This window comes from Scleropages formosus, chromosome 14 (genome assembly GCF_900964775.1).
Source record: "Scleropages formosus chromosome 14, fSclFor1.1, whole genome shotgun sequence".
Taxonomy (NCBI): domain Eukaryota; kingdom Metazoa; phylum Chordata; class Actinopteri; order Osteoglossiformes; family Osteoglossidae; genus Scleropages; species Scleropages formosus.
In genome coordinates, this window is record NC_041819.1 from 7,209,306 (window position 1) to 7,226,678 (window position 17,373).

Genomic DNA, 17,373 nt, shown 5'->3' on the forward strand with positions numbered 1-17,373 from the left:
TCTCAGTCATGCCTGCATTTGGTTAAAATCCATAAATGTTAAGATATTAAAAATTATTTCTTAAGTACAAGAAGCTCAGCTACAGCGCTTGAAAAACGATTGCATCAGTTTGACAAGAATTACCTACATTATACTAATTGTCTTGAACATGCTTTTCTCTAGAAAGACTCATATGCCTTTGTATTGTTTACGGCTCTAAATGGTAAGATGTTCAAAGTAAATTATCTTAAGGGTTAGTCTTTCAACATACACTGATCCAGTCGTAACAGCAACATCATTGTTCAAACAGTTTGACTGCAAGGACAGAAATCTTAACAGCACTGCAAAAATTGAGAAACATAAAAAATAGAGAAGATCAAGAGATAAAAACTTAGGAGGTGACACGCCCAGGACGGGACGCCAGTCTGTCACAAGGAACTCCGAGCGGGGCTTGAACCCCAGACCCTCCAAACAGCAGGCACCAGCTGAACCCATTATACCCCCGCGCTCACAAACTTTATGTATATTTTATATGACATTATATTAAGCAGATTTCTCATTAGTTTGTTTATTCTATTGTACAGTTCAATGGGAAATATTAAAAACAAACAAACACAGCTATCCTTTGACTTACGAGAAAATTTAATAAAAAAACCCATTTGATGTCTCACAGTATCTGGGCTATGACTGCTGTGACTACGTGTTGTGCCTGCAGATGTGGGTTTGATGCCAGTTCAGTGCAAATTTAGTTTGTACATTGTCCACATTATACCCACAGGTTTCTGGTAGGTGCTCTGGTTTCTCCCACAGTCCATGTATTTCATGACTTTCGGACTTGCCCATAGTTGATGCTTGACCACCCTGCAATGGACTACTATCTTGTCCAGGCTCTGGACTACCAGCAACCCTGCACTGTACAAGTGGTTGATGAAAATGAGGGAGAATTATTCCTTGCCGAAATGTTGCTTTCATCTAAAGAAAATTGAAATTTCTGCACATGCACACAGCTATTTACCTGTAATATTTTAATTAAATACCTCCTCGAGGGTTCAGTAGAGCTACTTTGAATTAGCAATGTTCTATGTTCATGTTTCTAACTACTATGGTACCTGATATCTGATATGTAATAGATCACAGCCACATGTAGCTGTGCTGCATATCTTGGTAGCATCAAAAGTTCCACCTCCAATTTTTCAATAATCGGCTTCCAACACAATGGCCTCCCCTGGCATCTTATTGCTTTCTGCAATGTACAATACCTCTCGCAGAGCACCTGCTGAGGACTCCCTATAATGCATGTCAAACAAGGCACTTCTTCTCAGTGTCTCCTACGAACAGAAGGCCATCGAAGAACTCAAGACAGAAAACACGGGTCACTACAGCAAGTCTCTCCAGAGAGGAGATTTAAAACTGTCACCTATGAACGAACAAAAGGTGCCACAAAGGAGCACAAGTCCCACAGTCTCATTCTCATTCTAAGTACTACAGAACTATCGAAAGACCCATGAGCATTTCAGATGAGTAGAAATTTTAATCTCCTTTTATACACATACTGTATTCCCTTTTCTTAGTGTCACTGCTTTAGGGTAATCGAAATTATACAATTGTACTGCTCACTGCGAGTAGTACATTAAAAAGTGGCTCTCGCTCACTTCTGACAGGAAATGAGCCAATTAAGCTTTTCCCTCGAACTGCTTAAGCCTTGTAATGACAGGGGTCATTGGAGCCAACTCAAACACCGTACTGTCCCTCCCTTCTCCATTTCCCTACAGCAAAAACCTCATGATCATTGATGTCTTTTCTTATGAATTAAGGCCTAATTGAATTAATATGTAGGAAACATACAGAGGGGAGTGTGGTGGCAAGGCAGGTTTGGCCAGTGCCTGCTGTGTGACAGGTCTGGGGTTCAAGCCCTGTTTTGGTTCCCTTGCAACAGACTGGCATCCTGTCCTAGGTGTGTCCCCTCTCCCATTGACCCTGCGCCCTATGTTGCCGAGTTAGGCTCCGGTTTGCCGTGACCCTGCTTAGGACGAGCGGTTGTTGAGGACGGATGGATGAAAACATACAGAAATAATTCTGCACTTTATTTCTTTAAGTATGTAATCACAAGCATGGTAAAACCCAAAATTAACAATGAGTGAGGTAAGCATAATTATCCAGATTAAACACTGTGTAAAATGTTAAATCCTGAGTGTGAAACATCACAATATAATCTTCTGATAACATACATGTTAGCCACCAAGCAACGCTATGCTTCTTTCCGGAAAAATCCCACTACCCACCAAAGTTCCAAAACTATTTAACACACAGGAGTCCAGACATCCTCGACATCCATCTGAAATGACTAAATTTTCGTATGGAGTTGACAGATTGTAAGTGAATCGCACTTATTTTATGGACTCTATGAATAGGCAGTATTAACAGCAACAAAATCAGTATAAAGTACCTTAAGTATGAGTGGATAAGTTTGGTCTTTCCTTTATGTGCTGTTTAAAGCATAAGCATCATTCACAAGCACACAAATCTCCATTAATAGAGTTTACCCAGAATACAAACTTTTTTTTTTTTTTTTGTTGTTTTTTAATGAATGAAATACTGGTGGGCCAGATCCTACCCCAGCAGCATAGGGTGCAGGGCAAGGTACACCAGATGACCACACACCCAGCAATTTAGAGTTACAACTGAACATGTTTCTTGAGGGCAACCCAAGCGCCTGAAAGAAACCTGCGTGAACACAGAGAGAACATTAAAACTCTCTATTGACTGAGCAGGATTTGAACCCCCATCCAAACACACAAACAGAATCTCTTAAGCACTGGTGCTACTCCCTGTGCCACCTATATAATTGCATATTTTACATTTAGACTGCATTTAATTTCCGATATTCAAGTCGCACTACGACTGCTGAAATATTGGTTTCCTAGATGTAAAATCTTAAGAAAAAACCCTGAAAAAAATACAAATTTGTTATTTGTTAATGCTACCATATTGGGAGGAGCGGCGGGGGAAGCCATGCATTGACCACTCTGACTTTCAGAGCTCTTCACTCCATTTTAGAGATAGCATGCATTGATAGCAATGAGAGGGGGCGCGGTGGCGCAGTGGCGCAGTGGGTTGGACCACAGTCCTGTTCTCCAGTGGGTCTGGGGTTCGAGTCCCACTTGGGGTGCCTTGCGACGGACTGGCGTCCCGTCCTGGGTGTGTCCCCTCCCCCTCTAGCCTTACGCCCTGTGTTGCCGGGTAGGCTCCGGTGCCCCGTGACCCCATATAGGATGAGCGGTTCTGAAAATGTGTGTGTGTGTGATAGCAATGACAACACATAACATACAGCAAGTGTTCACACATGAACAGTAAATGGTACCCAGTGCTTCTGATACAAGCATCACCTTTGTGACAGACAGGTAGCGGAAATGCACCCATCACCTGGCTCCAAGTGAGCATTCCCATGAACAGGAAATACAGATCAAGAGAAAGAACCAATATATTATGTACTTGCTTTGTTTTCATAGCAGTCCTGAAACCTTTGGTTTTTGGGTTTTTTTTTTTTTTTTTTTTTTGGTCAAAATACAACACAGACATGGATTATATTTCAAAGTACAACAGGAACATACATCACGGTGAATACAGTGACCTTGTAACTATCAAGAAATATTACGAACATTGGTACACTAGTGCTTCAAGACAGCAATGAATGTTAAGGAAACAAAAGTTTTTCGAACATATTATTTAGTAGATAGACAGTAGGACATCCGCTATACAAAGTGAAGAAATAAAACATCTAAAAGTGTTTCCCCCCCATTTTCCAGCTTCTAACTGAGGGTTAATTCCTCAAAGCCATGTTACATAATGAAATAAATAAAGAGCGCTGTCTCTCCTCTTGCTCTCCTGGGAAATGACTCATACATATTTGAAGAGCGTCTGCCATCGGAGCCTGTTGTGGCAGCCTGAAGACGCCAAACCAATACTGTTTCAGTACACAAGGCCCCAATACTTCATTTAGACAGGAAAAATACCAATTTATCCATAGATGTCTTACATCAGGTGTGACTTATTACATGTCTGGTATGATTTGTTGTTGCATTTCAGGATATGCAATGAAAATTTTACTTAGTTTCATATTCACAGCAATTCAGCAGCATGAGTAGCTCATGTAAGATATAAGAACTCATAAGGTTATGCAAAAATTCAAAACAGTATAATTATTTTTTTTTTCCAAACATAAAAAAAACATCTGAAGGTCCTTCTGTGTTCCTACATGGCAACAGACTGTGGAAAGCAAGAATTTGTTTCCTTACCGTTGTGTCATTAACACAGCAGGGTTATTCTTAGAGATGTGTCATGATACAGAGCTCACTGATTGAAAAGACTGTGCATTTTATTGATATCATCAGCTGATTATTCACATTCAGCATTTCCTCCTATTCTTTACACCCACTCGAAATTTGCATGTCATGGAAGAGCTACTAAGAGTGTCCTAAATTGATGATGAATAATGTAGTAACAGGACTCAATTTGGGAACTCGTTGGCTGATAAGATGCAAACCAATTGCACACCTGTTTGCTGAAGATGCCACCACATAACCTTTCATTAGAGACAGCACAGCAGAAGCACAATTAATTAATTGATAGAAGTTGTTTCACACTAAGCTTTTTCTAATTTTCATTTTAATTAAAAAATATCCCCAGATAGCTAAGGTAATCATTAGAAACAAACCCTTGGTGTTGAATTATCTATCTTTCGGCCCAATCATCAACGGGGAAAACATGTTTATCTTCACAAGCCAGATCCTTTCAAATGTAAACTGAAAGCTAGAGCTGACAACTAAATTTGTTTTATATTGAGATGGAGCCTCTTTAGACATTGCAGGACAAGGGAATAAGTGATCTGCCATGGGGAATAAGCTGACCATAGACACTCACTCATGTTTTCGCTTGATGTTCTGAGAGCACCATATGGAGTTTTTAGAAGACCAGCATGTCTTCTCTCCTGTGTTTCCATCAGTTTCCCATACAGGACTAACTGTGGAAATAAGCTGACTGTGTTTTCAGCATGCCTGCAGCTAGGACACACTATGGTATACATACACACCCGGTGTGGTCAGAGGTGGGAGGGGAGCTGGAGCCTAACCCAGCAACAAACAGGGCAAAAGGCTGGAGTGGGAGGGGACACACCCAGGACGGGACACCAGTCTATCACAGGACACCCCAAGTAGGACTTGAACCCCGGACGCACTGGAGAGCAGGACCCAGTCCAACCCACTGTGCCACCGCACCCCTCTCTGGTCAGAGGTGATCTTCAACAAATCTGGTAGACCATTAGGATTTCAGTGCTGTACCCCCCTCATCCCCTAGAACCAACTTCATTTTGGGCTGTACTTCTGGGACGGACTTCCTTTCTTCATGTGCGAACAGTGATAAATATTTATAAGTGGTCCAGTTTTCTGGGGACCAGCAAAGGAGATGTCTTGACAGCTTAATCATGGAGTCAGGGCTGTAGTTTGGCTGCTGTCAGACTGACCTACATGATGTAATAGATTCTCTTTTAACACTGAGAAAGAAAGTTTTATGAGGCATGCAGAATTCTGAAATATTATCCGCACTTTGGAGGATAAAGCAATTTTCTTAAAATAGTTATATAATATACATAATATATACATAATCTTAGTGTTTTCAGCAGTGATTTGCAGACAACCCAACAAGTATGTAACACACAAAAACCAAACTCCAAACTCCACACCAAAACTCCAAACCTGTGGCAGAAATAAAGTATCAGCCTTACTGCCCTTATAGTAAATGTGCTTGTTCTAAGAGTAAGATTTAACATTATATTATGTCTGTATGAATATGATTAATGAAGCAAAATTATGGTTAAAAAGTGAAGCACAACAACAATAAAATGTAAAACAGCGTCAATAATCATTTTGTATGTATTGATGGAAAAATGTACAGTAATGAGGCCTTGTCTACTTACCCCATTAACGGGATATGTTTTCCAGCCAAGCTCACCAAGCACGGCCGTGGTGTCCAAAAGCACCACTGAAGGGAAAGAAAACGTTCCTTAATTAGTAAACTCCCAGAATACGAAACACAGTGCATTGAAATTACACTCAGTCAGCTCATTTTAATCACTGGACACAGCTTTAGTGGCAAATTTTTATACAAATGTTTGCATTAGCCACAGCTACCGTACATGCTCTGGCAAAATCTGTAGTTGAAACATAACTTTAATAAACAAAACAGTGTCCGAGAGAAGACCTTTAGATATTAATGTATTTACCTTTGTGCAAGGTAACTTGCAATGCACCAGGTTAGTTACAATTACCTATGCTTTTCTACAGTACAGTAATGTAATACATATTCCCACACATTCAATTCACCAGTTAACCTGAAACACATGTCTTTGGATTGCAGGAGGAAACAACGTGAGAACCCACACAAGACAACCTATAACAGAGATGCAAAGAGATAGGGAAAACATGCTCACTCCACACAGACAAAGCACATGTGAACCCCCTGGCCAGGAGGTGTGATGCAGCTGTGCTACCAGGAACACCATCATAGTGCTGTTGTGTAAAATGGTCCTTGGGCAAATAAAAAGCATAGCAAATAAATATTGTATCTTCTATGACACCCATAAATGATGAAAATTAAAAAAAAAAAATTATTCCGCCTTTGTGCGATGTACATATGGTAAAGCATTGCCGCATGTCACATTAATATATAAAGTGATGTTCAGACCAAGCACCATGGACGGAAAACGGATGATAACTAAGCTGTCCGTGTTGTTGGAGGAAGGAGTTGCTGAAACGAAAAGGGAAGACTGCTTAATATATTACTTCTGTTCTATCAAGGGAAACATCACAGTTTCACTGCACATTTGGGCAATTATTCAGTTGTACTGCTGGAAGAAAACCTGTACAAGGCTATCTGTGCTGCTCTGAATAAAACGTATTTGCTATGCAAAAGAGTAAAAAGTTGTATAAATGTTAAATGTGGGACAACACACCGCAAAGTCCACTGTCAAGCAAATCTGTGCCTGTGCTACTCTGTCTTACATCTAAAATAAATAGCTGTGCTCATTTCGGAGTTCTTAGTGTACAAGTCTAATGTTGTCCTCCCTTTAGTACATGAATGATATATCGGTGGTTTGTATCCCAAATTGGGTCTCTTCCCTCAGCGGGCGAAATATCAGCAGTGCACTTATTGAAATACCAGGAGCAGAGCAGTGACTAAAAGGCTTGCAGTTGCCTTGCGTTGGTTGTGATCTTTCTCTGTAACGATGCTCTTCTTGCTAACTCTGTGACAGAGCAAATTCACATCCTTGACATGAGCAAACCATACTGGAGCATGGTATAGGCCAAAGAGCATTCATGTATATTTTCACAACCCGAGAAAATACCAAGAAACAGGTTGCCATTCTTATCTCTACAGACAGCATTAATTGCCAAAATTAACAATCATTCATTACAAGTATAGGTTATTAATCACTGGACTATATTTATACATTTAGTTTTAAGCTTGAGAGGGGCGCAGTGGCGTAACAGGCTTGGCCAGGTCCTGCTCTCTGGTAGGTCTGGGGGTCAAGTCCCTTGTGGAGTGCCTTGTGGCGGACTGGCGTCCCATCCTGGGTGTGTCCCCTGCCCCTCCGGCCTTACACCCTGTGTTGCCGGGTTAGGCTCCGGCTTGCAGCGACCCTGCTCAGAACAAATAACTTCAGCCAGCATGTGTGTGTTTAAAACTTTACTTTAAAAAACTTTTTTGTTCACAAATAGTTTTTTTGCTAATATCTTACTTTCAAGTCCAAGAAATAATGTTTTCCTATCCAAAGCAATTATTCATTTGTTTTTTAAATTTTTATTTTTTTCTTGTTTACTGTTTCATCAGTGTTGCGGGGCGCGGTGGCGCAGTGGGTTGGACCAGGTACTGCTCTCTGGTGGGCCTGGGGTTCAAATCCTGCTTGGGGTGCCTTGCGACAGACTGGCATCCCATCCTGGGTGTGTCCCTCCCCCTCCAGCCTTACGCCCTGTGTTGCTGGGTTCGGCTCTGGTTCCCCACGACCCCCTATGGGACAAGCGGTTCAGAAAGTGTGTGTGTGTTTCATCAGTGCTCTTTTGCTGTTAAAAACCCCATTTTTCAGTTTCTGTAACGTGGCCCCGGCCTTTTGGCGTGAGACACCTATAGACTTTCCATGGCCATAGAACACCTGATAAAAACATCTGAGGTGATGTTAGCACCGTCCATCATCCTACCCTTGTGGGTCCAAGACTGACCATCTGCAGTCTTCTGCCACAGTGGTGAGCTGACTTGGTGGCAGTCAGCACTGTCAGTCATCACCACACTGCGAAATTCCAGCATAAATAATTTAAACAAACAAGGCCACAACTAGCAACATTCAAACCAATGATTACTCAGCAACTTGAGAAAAAGATGCATGCAAAAAGCAAAGATGACAATCTTCCCCCACCTTATGAAAGTAATGGTGGCACAGTGAGTAGCGCTACTGTCTCACAGTGCCTGGGGGGTGCAGGAGGGTATGGGTTTGATCCTTGCTCAGTCTGTGTGGAATTTGAATGTTCTCCCTATGTCTGTGTGGGTTTCCTGTGGGTGCTCTGGTTTCTTCCCACAGTCCACTTACTGTACTTGGTCACTTACGATTGCTCCTTTTGCACACAAAGATTTATAAAAAGAACGATTGATATCCTCCTCAACGAAGCCTTATGGTAATGTCTGCCTCAAGATGGGGAGCCATTAAGAGTGACTGCTGTGGACACTTCCGTTGTTCTGATTTCTGAAATCACCGCACATTGTACCATAGACCTACCTTTGCAGTGCCAGAATATATTCAGTTGTAAGGAAATTCCACAAGTGTTTGTTTAAACAGAAGACACGACCTATAAACTGAGTTTTACATATCTTTCATTCTGTATAAGCTGAGCCAGTTGTGTGAATAGACTCTATTTTCAGAGAGCCTCTGAGGAACCTGTCTGGATTACTATAAAATCCAGTATTTTGCTGTAAAATTAAAACACTGCAAATTACAAAGAAATAGTGTTGATTTAAATTAACTGCATCGTGAAAAAAAAAAAAAAAAACTTTACACTTTCATTAAAGCTCCATAAAGAGCATAATTTTAAAAACCCATTTTATAAAGTAAGAAAGGATATTACCAAGACTCATGTTAGTAATATAAATGGTGTTTACACTGGTCTTACACTAAGCTACAGTGTTTCTTGGAAGCAAAGTCATCCTCCAAACAATAAAACAAAGCCTGCAAACAAGCAGTGACCTCTGTGCCTTTCAATGGGTGGTAATTCTTGGCGCATGTTTAGCAGACGTTTCCGTGACACAGGTCACAGAAGATGCCAGAATTTCACAAGGAACTGTTGCTCAGGAGATTTTGGTTAGAAAGAAAGAAAGAAAGAAAGAAAGAAAGAAAGAAAGAAAGAAAGAAAGAATTGATGCAGGAATGATTTACTCAGTGAAGAGCAGCAATAGGTCAAAGTTTATGGTTTAATAGTCCAGTGCATGAGCAGTAATACAAACAGAGAACAACTGCATAAAGCTGTGTGTAGCACCCTGGTACACAGCTGCTGCACCTTGACTGCTGTTTATGGTAATCTTATATATTCCGTGGCACAGAGGATGCAGGCTGGATAGGATAGGAGGTGGTGCTCATCATATTCTAGAAGAAAGGGTGAGTGAATGAGTGATCCAATCCAATATGCTCTGGAGCTCCTTGTCATTCCATTAAAGGCGAAAGCATTGGTGGAAACTCATTCTATTAAAAAGCGTGGGTTACTACTCAGTTTACCATTTACTAAGTTTAGTTTCTTAATCAGACACTCTGTTATGCAAACACCTCTCCTTTGTTCAGATGGACTTCTTCCTGGAAGTCAGAGCTTTAAATATTGAAGGATCCATGGTAAATACACGGTTTGAGAAGTACAAAATTATTGTTTTTGCATACAGTATTCCATTCTGTTGACAGTTTGCAGTGTTCTTAATGGAAACCCCTCCGAACCTAAATGCTGATCACTTAATGCTGGTGTTCAATTACAATTATTACGTTAAATTATACTGGAGCTATGAAGTTGTATGCAAACTCTTATTGCTGTTCTTCAAACTCAGTCTAACGCCCACACTTTGATTACACAGATATCATGAATCTTCGCACGATTGCATTGGCAGTTTATGGAATTCTCTCAAAATCATTAATGACAACATTTTGTCCTTGACAGAAACCTGAAAAAGTGTTGTGTGTTATTGTGTGTTTGTTATTTTAGATGCAATATGTTTTCTAGGCTACCTCTGTACAAAAGGTTCAGCATCCAATCAGACTATGTAGGGTAGCATTCGGTGTTTATCCTTTTTTCTACCTAGACGCAAATGGCTCCGCTCCAAGAACACGTTCTCCTCAGCTATACAACCAAAAATCACAAACATGAAAAATCAATCATAATCATTTGAGATTCAGCTTTAGTTTTCTTCTGTGCTTAGGAAAGAGGAATGTTTTTTTCCCAGTTAAATTAAATATGTGACATAAATCTGGTGCCCTTCAGGAAGGTGTTTTACGTTAGTGATAACAGTATGTAATAAAGTTGAAGAAAGACTGAATAGAAAAAATCTTAGGTCACTAAAAAGTTGCACTGGGAAAGGTAATGCATAATGCACTATAAGATGAACCGTACAACGTACCCATACAGATGTGAAGTTAATGATGACAGTCCTGAAGGCACTTTACCACAAGAAAACCATTAGGCAACCACATTCAGGTTATACCTCATAATTTTTATTGATGCATCTACAAACACAAGTGCAAAACAAAAGCCCAGCAGGCTAGTTTACTATGAACCCACCTAACTAGAAAAGAAGTTGCTGCCGCGTTCCCATTTCTAACAATGAAACAATTTGCATAATTGCAACTATTCTGAAAGTAAATCAAAAGAACATTACAAGAACAATACTTTCCCACTTACATTACTTCAGTTCCTGCCATGTTTGCACATGAGAAACATAAATCAAATGTCTTCTCTTATTCTGCACAATACACACAGCACGAAAGATGTAGTCTGCGTCAGTTTTTTCCCCCAGTGGGAATTTCACTGTGGGATAAAAATAGATTAGGGGGCTTGTCGGCAAAAGCTTATAAATATGTCGAGAAGCATAGGCAGCCTGCTGCAGTCTGATTGATCAGTGAGCCCCAGCTGATGGATCCAGTGCTGTCATTCCCCTCAACCATGTCACACAATTTGGATTTAAGCCCTTTTCAAATGCTACAGAGAGTGGACAGAAAACTGCCATCACTGCATGTTCCAAGTGTACAGGTACACATCCTTCACAGAATATTAAAACCAGACCCACCACAAACTACATATTTCAGCGTGTCACATGAAGAAGCGAAGCCCTGGACGCAACCATGAAATTATTCAGGCAGGTTAGCCTAAAATTCTACTTGGTCGTGTTTTATGTGTCCGCATGTGTTTATTTCTTTAAAGCAGGGATTCTTAACCTTGAGTCCATAATCTCCTTGGGGGTTAATGGATGGACTTTGAGGGTCCGTGAAAAAGAAATAGAGGTTAAAGATAAAATGAAAATATTACAATGGTGTTCCTATCTATGACGTAATTCTTGGCGGAGGTAATGAAATGCCAGTGCAACATTTATAAACATCTCTCACAGAGGGGTCCTTAGCTCTCATCAGATTCTGGAAAGGGTCTGTGGCCCAGGAAAGGTTAACAACTGCTGCTGTAAAAAAGCCACAAATGGACTTTTTTTTAGTCTGGTGACAGGACACTGAAGGCACACAAAAAAATCACGGCGCACTGTCTTCGCCATTTGTGCTCATGTCTTAACAAGTGTCACTGTCAGCATTTCAGTTTGTGCAAAATCCTGTAGCTGAGATTATATAGTGTAGCTCAAATTAGGGGTATCGCCTGTAATAGGATCCAGGCTGCAGCTCGAATTGGAGCCGACTGACACCGTCTTAAAGCAAACAACTAAGACTCATTCCGGAGTTGGAGTTGAACCAATGAGTTTGTTGGTGGGATATTATAGGGTCATATGCTGTATCAGATGGCAAGCAGAAAAAAAAAAAAACTTTTTTAACTGTTATTATCACAAACCTTGTACAACTGTGATGACCTCACAGTGCAGAATGGAAAATTTTTCAGTTTTCGTAGCTTTATATTGGCTCTGAGACATACTGTTGTGAAGTGTAGCTTTGCAGCTACATTTGCCATGCTCAACTTTATCTCTTGGAACTTTGCTGGAAAAAAATGGATGACATAAAAAAAAAAAGAAGAAAAAATCATATTTTAGAACTTATTTAAAAATGTCCTGGGAATCTCTGGCAAAGATGAACTTTAATGACAAATTTTAAGAAGAAATTAGTCCTTGTATCTTACATCTACAATCATCTGCAATAACAAAGGCATAACTGGGCTATTTGAAATGGAGTAACTCACCACAAACCTTTAAAATGAGTTAATCATTTGGATGCTATGGCCATATTTGCAGAACCTACAATTTTTTACTATTAATTGCCCACTCCAGCCAAACTAACAGAAACAAAGTCACCATAGATTTTATACTGAAATGCAAGTTCAAATAAAATTTACATGAAAGTATTATCAGTTATAAAGGAAAATCGGTTTAGCGGATTCAAGAACTCAACTCCAAGAACAATTGAGTACAGATATACAATAGAGCTTTGCAAACTTGGCCAACTTTCCCTGTATGCTATAGCGCCACCATGCGGCCGGTTTGCATGGATTTAGGTGTACCCACTTAACACCTAACCCAGCTAGAGTGCCAAAAAATACTAAGGCGGCGATTCTGGGATACAGATGTAGTAGGAAAACAATGGTAAGAACCTTAGGAAAAAATAGGATTTCTTCTTTCAATCATTTACTGTAAATGAGAAACATCTTTGAAATTTTAGCATTTGTGCAAGATTAAATGAAAATGACATTTTGATTCCATAATGTCACAGAAGTGGTTGCATGAAAAGCATTTTAAGTAAATTACTTTGATAAACATATTGCCACTTGGATTAAAGTCCTTAAGTGAGGACTTTGGCATGAAATAGTACATGAATTAAGGAGAGAGGCAATGGGGTTGGGTTCAAATCACAGCTAAGGGTTTCTCGTGGAAATGCCAAGGTGGCTTAATGCCAAGATTAAACAGTGAGTGCAAACTGACCTTAAGATATGAAATAATGTGTTAAAAAAAATGCCCTCTTTACGATGACACCTTTTTTCCTGTGTTTGAATAACCAGACAGCAAATCACTTGGTTGTGTCCACTTTATCTGCAAATATGTCCATCCATGTGTGCATGTTGAAACTTGAGGAAACTTTAATGTTATATAATCTTTACACAGTAGAAAGTGGGGGAGGGCACAATTATGCCCTAATTTCACCCGAACCACAATAAACAGCCATAAATGGTCAATGTGGCATTGAAACAAGTCCCCTCTCATTCATACTGTTGCAAATGTTGTACCATTGAGGAAAAGTTGGCACAGCAAAAGAGCGGAGGGCAGACAGGGTATCGACACACTGCAGTCTAAGCACCCGTCCGGTACCACTGAGTGGTGGGGGGAGGTGGGAAGAGTGAGTCGAGGGAAGTTCTATAAACTCATTCTCACATTTCGCTAAGGATGCTGCTTTCTGAGATTTCTTTTTTGCAGTTTTTCCTAGTGTAGCAATCTGCCACAGTGAAACAATGGCAGAGCAAATGGTGCCTCTATAAATTCCACCTTATTCGCAAAAAAGACTGCAGCTCTCTACAATGAATCACACATCGCTGTGCCCACTCCATGCTCCTGCGGATACATGCAACCTTGTTCATTAAATGTATGCGTTTTAAATATAGATGGCTAAACAGGATGAATTCAGTGATGCTGGCTGGCTGACTGATGATTTTTACACTCACGATTGAGAGCGCGGTACTGAAATGGAGTGGTTAACAAGTTTTCACAGCCAATCAAAAAAGTGAGTACAGTGCTCAATAAATGATCTTTCTATATGACCCCAGTGAGCAGTAAAGCACAAAGGGATACTGTTTGCCAGCCAGTTTCAACCTACTTATGACAAGGCCAAATAAAATATGGCACATTAAGTCAGGCAGACAGCAAATCATGCCTCTTTCATTAAATTTCACAGTAGACAAATTACAAAGTATTATATATGACCGTCCAAGTGCAAAGCAAGTCCTGCGTTTATCTATTTCTACAATAACCAAAAAAAAGTCACAAAAAATGAACAAAAAAAATTACAAAAAAGTAAATGTTAGTTATTATAAAACACGAGGTGTTGCTGTGTCGAATGTATTATAACACTAATAATGCCAGTAGGTAGTGTAGTGGCTAGAGCCACCACTTTGCACTTGAAGGACACAAATTTGAATCCCCTCTTCTGAACACCCTTGAGCATGGTATTTATTCTGTTGCTTCAAAAAAATTTCCTCTGAGAATAAATGAGTAAATTATTGTAAACTGATTAACATACAAACCTACTACTGTATGCTGCTGTGGCGAAAGGCATTAGCTAAATTAACAAATGAATAATATGAACATATTAATAATGTGAGCAAGATAATAATCCACAGCTATAATTTGAACTCCTATATATAAAATGATATATTTTACTGTCAGACTGAAACAGTTTCACAGCAGCTGTTAAGGAGTATAATGGGCGACAGCTGAAATCTCTTCATCTGTATGAATATCTTTGTATCTTGGTTCGAAGCCTTTTATTTGTATTCTGCAAGCATGTAACACTCAATATCTGTTTTCTGAGAAAACAAACAGCTGCACTTTGAGGCAGTGACTAATGTAAATGTGTTAATATGTCCAAAGAAGGATGTAATGAATGAGGATATCAAAGTAATACACACACACACACACACACACACATTTTCAGAACCGCTTGTCCCTTACGGGGTCACGGGGAACCGGAGCCTACCCGGTAACACAGGGCGTAAGGCCGGAGGGGGAATGGGACACACCCAGGACGGGACGCCAGTCCGCCGCAAGGCACCCCAAGCGGGACTTGAACCCCAGACCCACCGGAGAGCAGGACTGCGGTCCAACCCACTGCGCCACCGCACCCCCTCAAAGTAATACAAATAACAATAATAATATAAATACACACACACACACATTTTCAGAACCGCTTGTCCCATACGGGGTCACGGGGGAACCGGAGCCTACCCGGCAACACAGGGCGTAAGGCCGGAGGGGCAGGGGACACACCCAGGACGGGACGCCAGTCCGTCGCAAGGCACCCCAAGCGGGACTCGAACCCCAGACCCACCGGAGAGCAGGACTGCGGTCCAACCCACTGCGCCACCGCACCCCATAATATAAATAACAAAGTGCTAAGTTCACATGTCAGAATTAACTTGCAGTGTGATCTGCATTCTATTATGATATTATAAGTACTTTAAAATTTAATATATTGCAATGTTGGACAATAATGATTTTACTGTACATCAGGGTGTGCCAATCATAAAATTTTCTTTTAAAAATGCTGATTCAAAAACTTCTAATGCACAGTTTCTGTGATTCATCAAAAATGTAGGTTTCTGCACACTTTGGAGTTAATTCATGCATAGTTTTCGTGTAAGGCTCCATGGTGAGGTGTTTTGTGAAATAACATTTTCATTATTACCCTATTACTCAATAGTAGTGTAGGCATGGACATATTTTCATACAGAAACTAGCACTCATGTATTTCCAATATAAATTCTAAGCTAAGGAGGTTTTCGTCATGTAAAATGACTGTCCATTACACACGACAAGTTTTGGAATTGTATGTCCTACTGGCAAGAAGAGTGATGAGATGTTGATTAGAATAATCAAGCAAAATTACTCTGAGCGACCAGGGATAAGTAAAGTTATACATTTTATCCAGATAACGGATTCTGTTCAATCTGATGTGGGAATCTAAAATAATTCCATCAGTTCTTTGACATTCACTCTCTTTGTTTTACAGAAACACAGGTTAAGATTTACTCAGCAGGGCCGGTCTTTACACAGACCTGTTTTGTTTGTGTTCTTTAATACTTAATTTAATACAATGTATGATTTTGATTAATTTTTCTGTATATTATATATATATATATATATATATATATTTTTTTTCTTTTTAGAGACTGTTTTTATTGTCGACATAATAGCAATTTACATAAGCATGGCAAAAACTGATAATAATAATAATAATAATAATAATAATAATATGGGACTGTAGCTGTGAATTACGTTACTGTTAATAAGAGGCACTGTGCGGAGATGATTTATACTGTAAGATTAAGTTAAGATTTCCGATTCACATGCTTCTACAATGTATGTTAATGAATGATGTACACGCACTGAGCTGCACACGTCTGATCATCCGTACACTGCATCATACATTCCAGCTGTGTTTCTAGGGAACACTCTGTCAACACATTTCTGGTTTCTACACGCGGCTTTGCGAATCTATTCTATGTCATTTCCACCATGCATGGCAGTTGTCTGCGTTGCAGGACGTGAACAGGGTCCGAACCGGACCAGGTGGGTATGAACTCCTCTTCTGCTGCTGCTGCTGGGTTTAGTCAGATGATGTTTTACAGTTACTAGTTACCACAGGAGAAGGTGGTGTCGCATGTGGCGTGCGAGAATGAACACAGTACGATTTAGGCATATTTTGAAAGCTGAACACGTGCCCCGTAGGCTGTACGCCTGATACAGGAGTTCTGAAGTTGAAATCAAAAGCGCCTCCACGTCTCAGCGATGCAGTAAACGGCGAAGCGCAACACTGTAACACCAGCGCTGTTACACTGTAACACTGAGACAGAGTGCGTGTGTCAGGAAGGGCGCGATGCGAGTACAACTTGGTTTAGTTGGGGTGAAAAATGAAGTGCGGAGCTCACCTTCATTGCTGTGACTGTGGTCTGCAAGGATGAGCGCCGGAAAGGCGAAGAAGAGGAGGCACAATTTAACTCCGAAAGTCATGTCGAGAACGCGCAACGCGCCGCGGGGCAATCCGGGTACCGAGTTAGCGCTGTATCCACATGTAAATCCTCCAGATGTGCTTTGAAATCCTTCTGATTTTGTAATTAGACGGTGACGCAGATCATCCCCCTTTTCAGGAACATCTTCAGTTTAAGCCGGGCTCAGCAGGCTGTGGCCGGGAAGCAGCCCGCTCCACTCTGCGCACCCGGACCGAACGCGGACGCGGATGATCGCAGTTGGAAAGTTGTCCCCCCCCGCTATTCGACTTCCAGGAGGTGAAAACGATTTTAATTTTATAGTGTCATCCCAAAACGTTGTCAGTCGAAAGGACGCCTTACAAATATGTCTACATCGGATGCAACTTTGCGCGCAACTGCTGGAAGAAGAAGCATAGCG

At 40.6% G+C, this 17,373-nt stretch overlaps 1 protein-coding gene across 1 annotated transcript in view; it reads right to left on the reverse strand.

The window, feature by feature from the left end:
- The window catches only part of LOC108920484 (ephrin type-A receptor 6-like), a 133,329-nt gene extending 116,217 nt beyond the window's left edge, over positions 1 to 17,112 (reverse strand). Inside the window, exons 1-2 of the mRNA XM_018729244.2 lie at positions 16,896 to 17,112; positions 5,951 to 6,015 (exon numbers count right to left, since the gene is read on the reverse strand). Coding sequence (XP_018584760.1) covers positions 5,951 to 6,015; positions 16,896 to 16,977 — 147 coding nt within the window. The 5' untranslated portion in view covers positions 16,978 to 17,112. The remainder of the gene's footprint in view (positions 1 to 5,950; positions 6,016 to 16,895) is intronic.
- Positions 17,113 to 17,373: the final 261 nt, after the last annotated feature.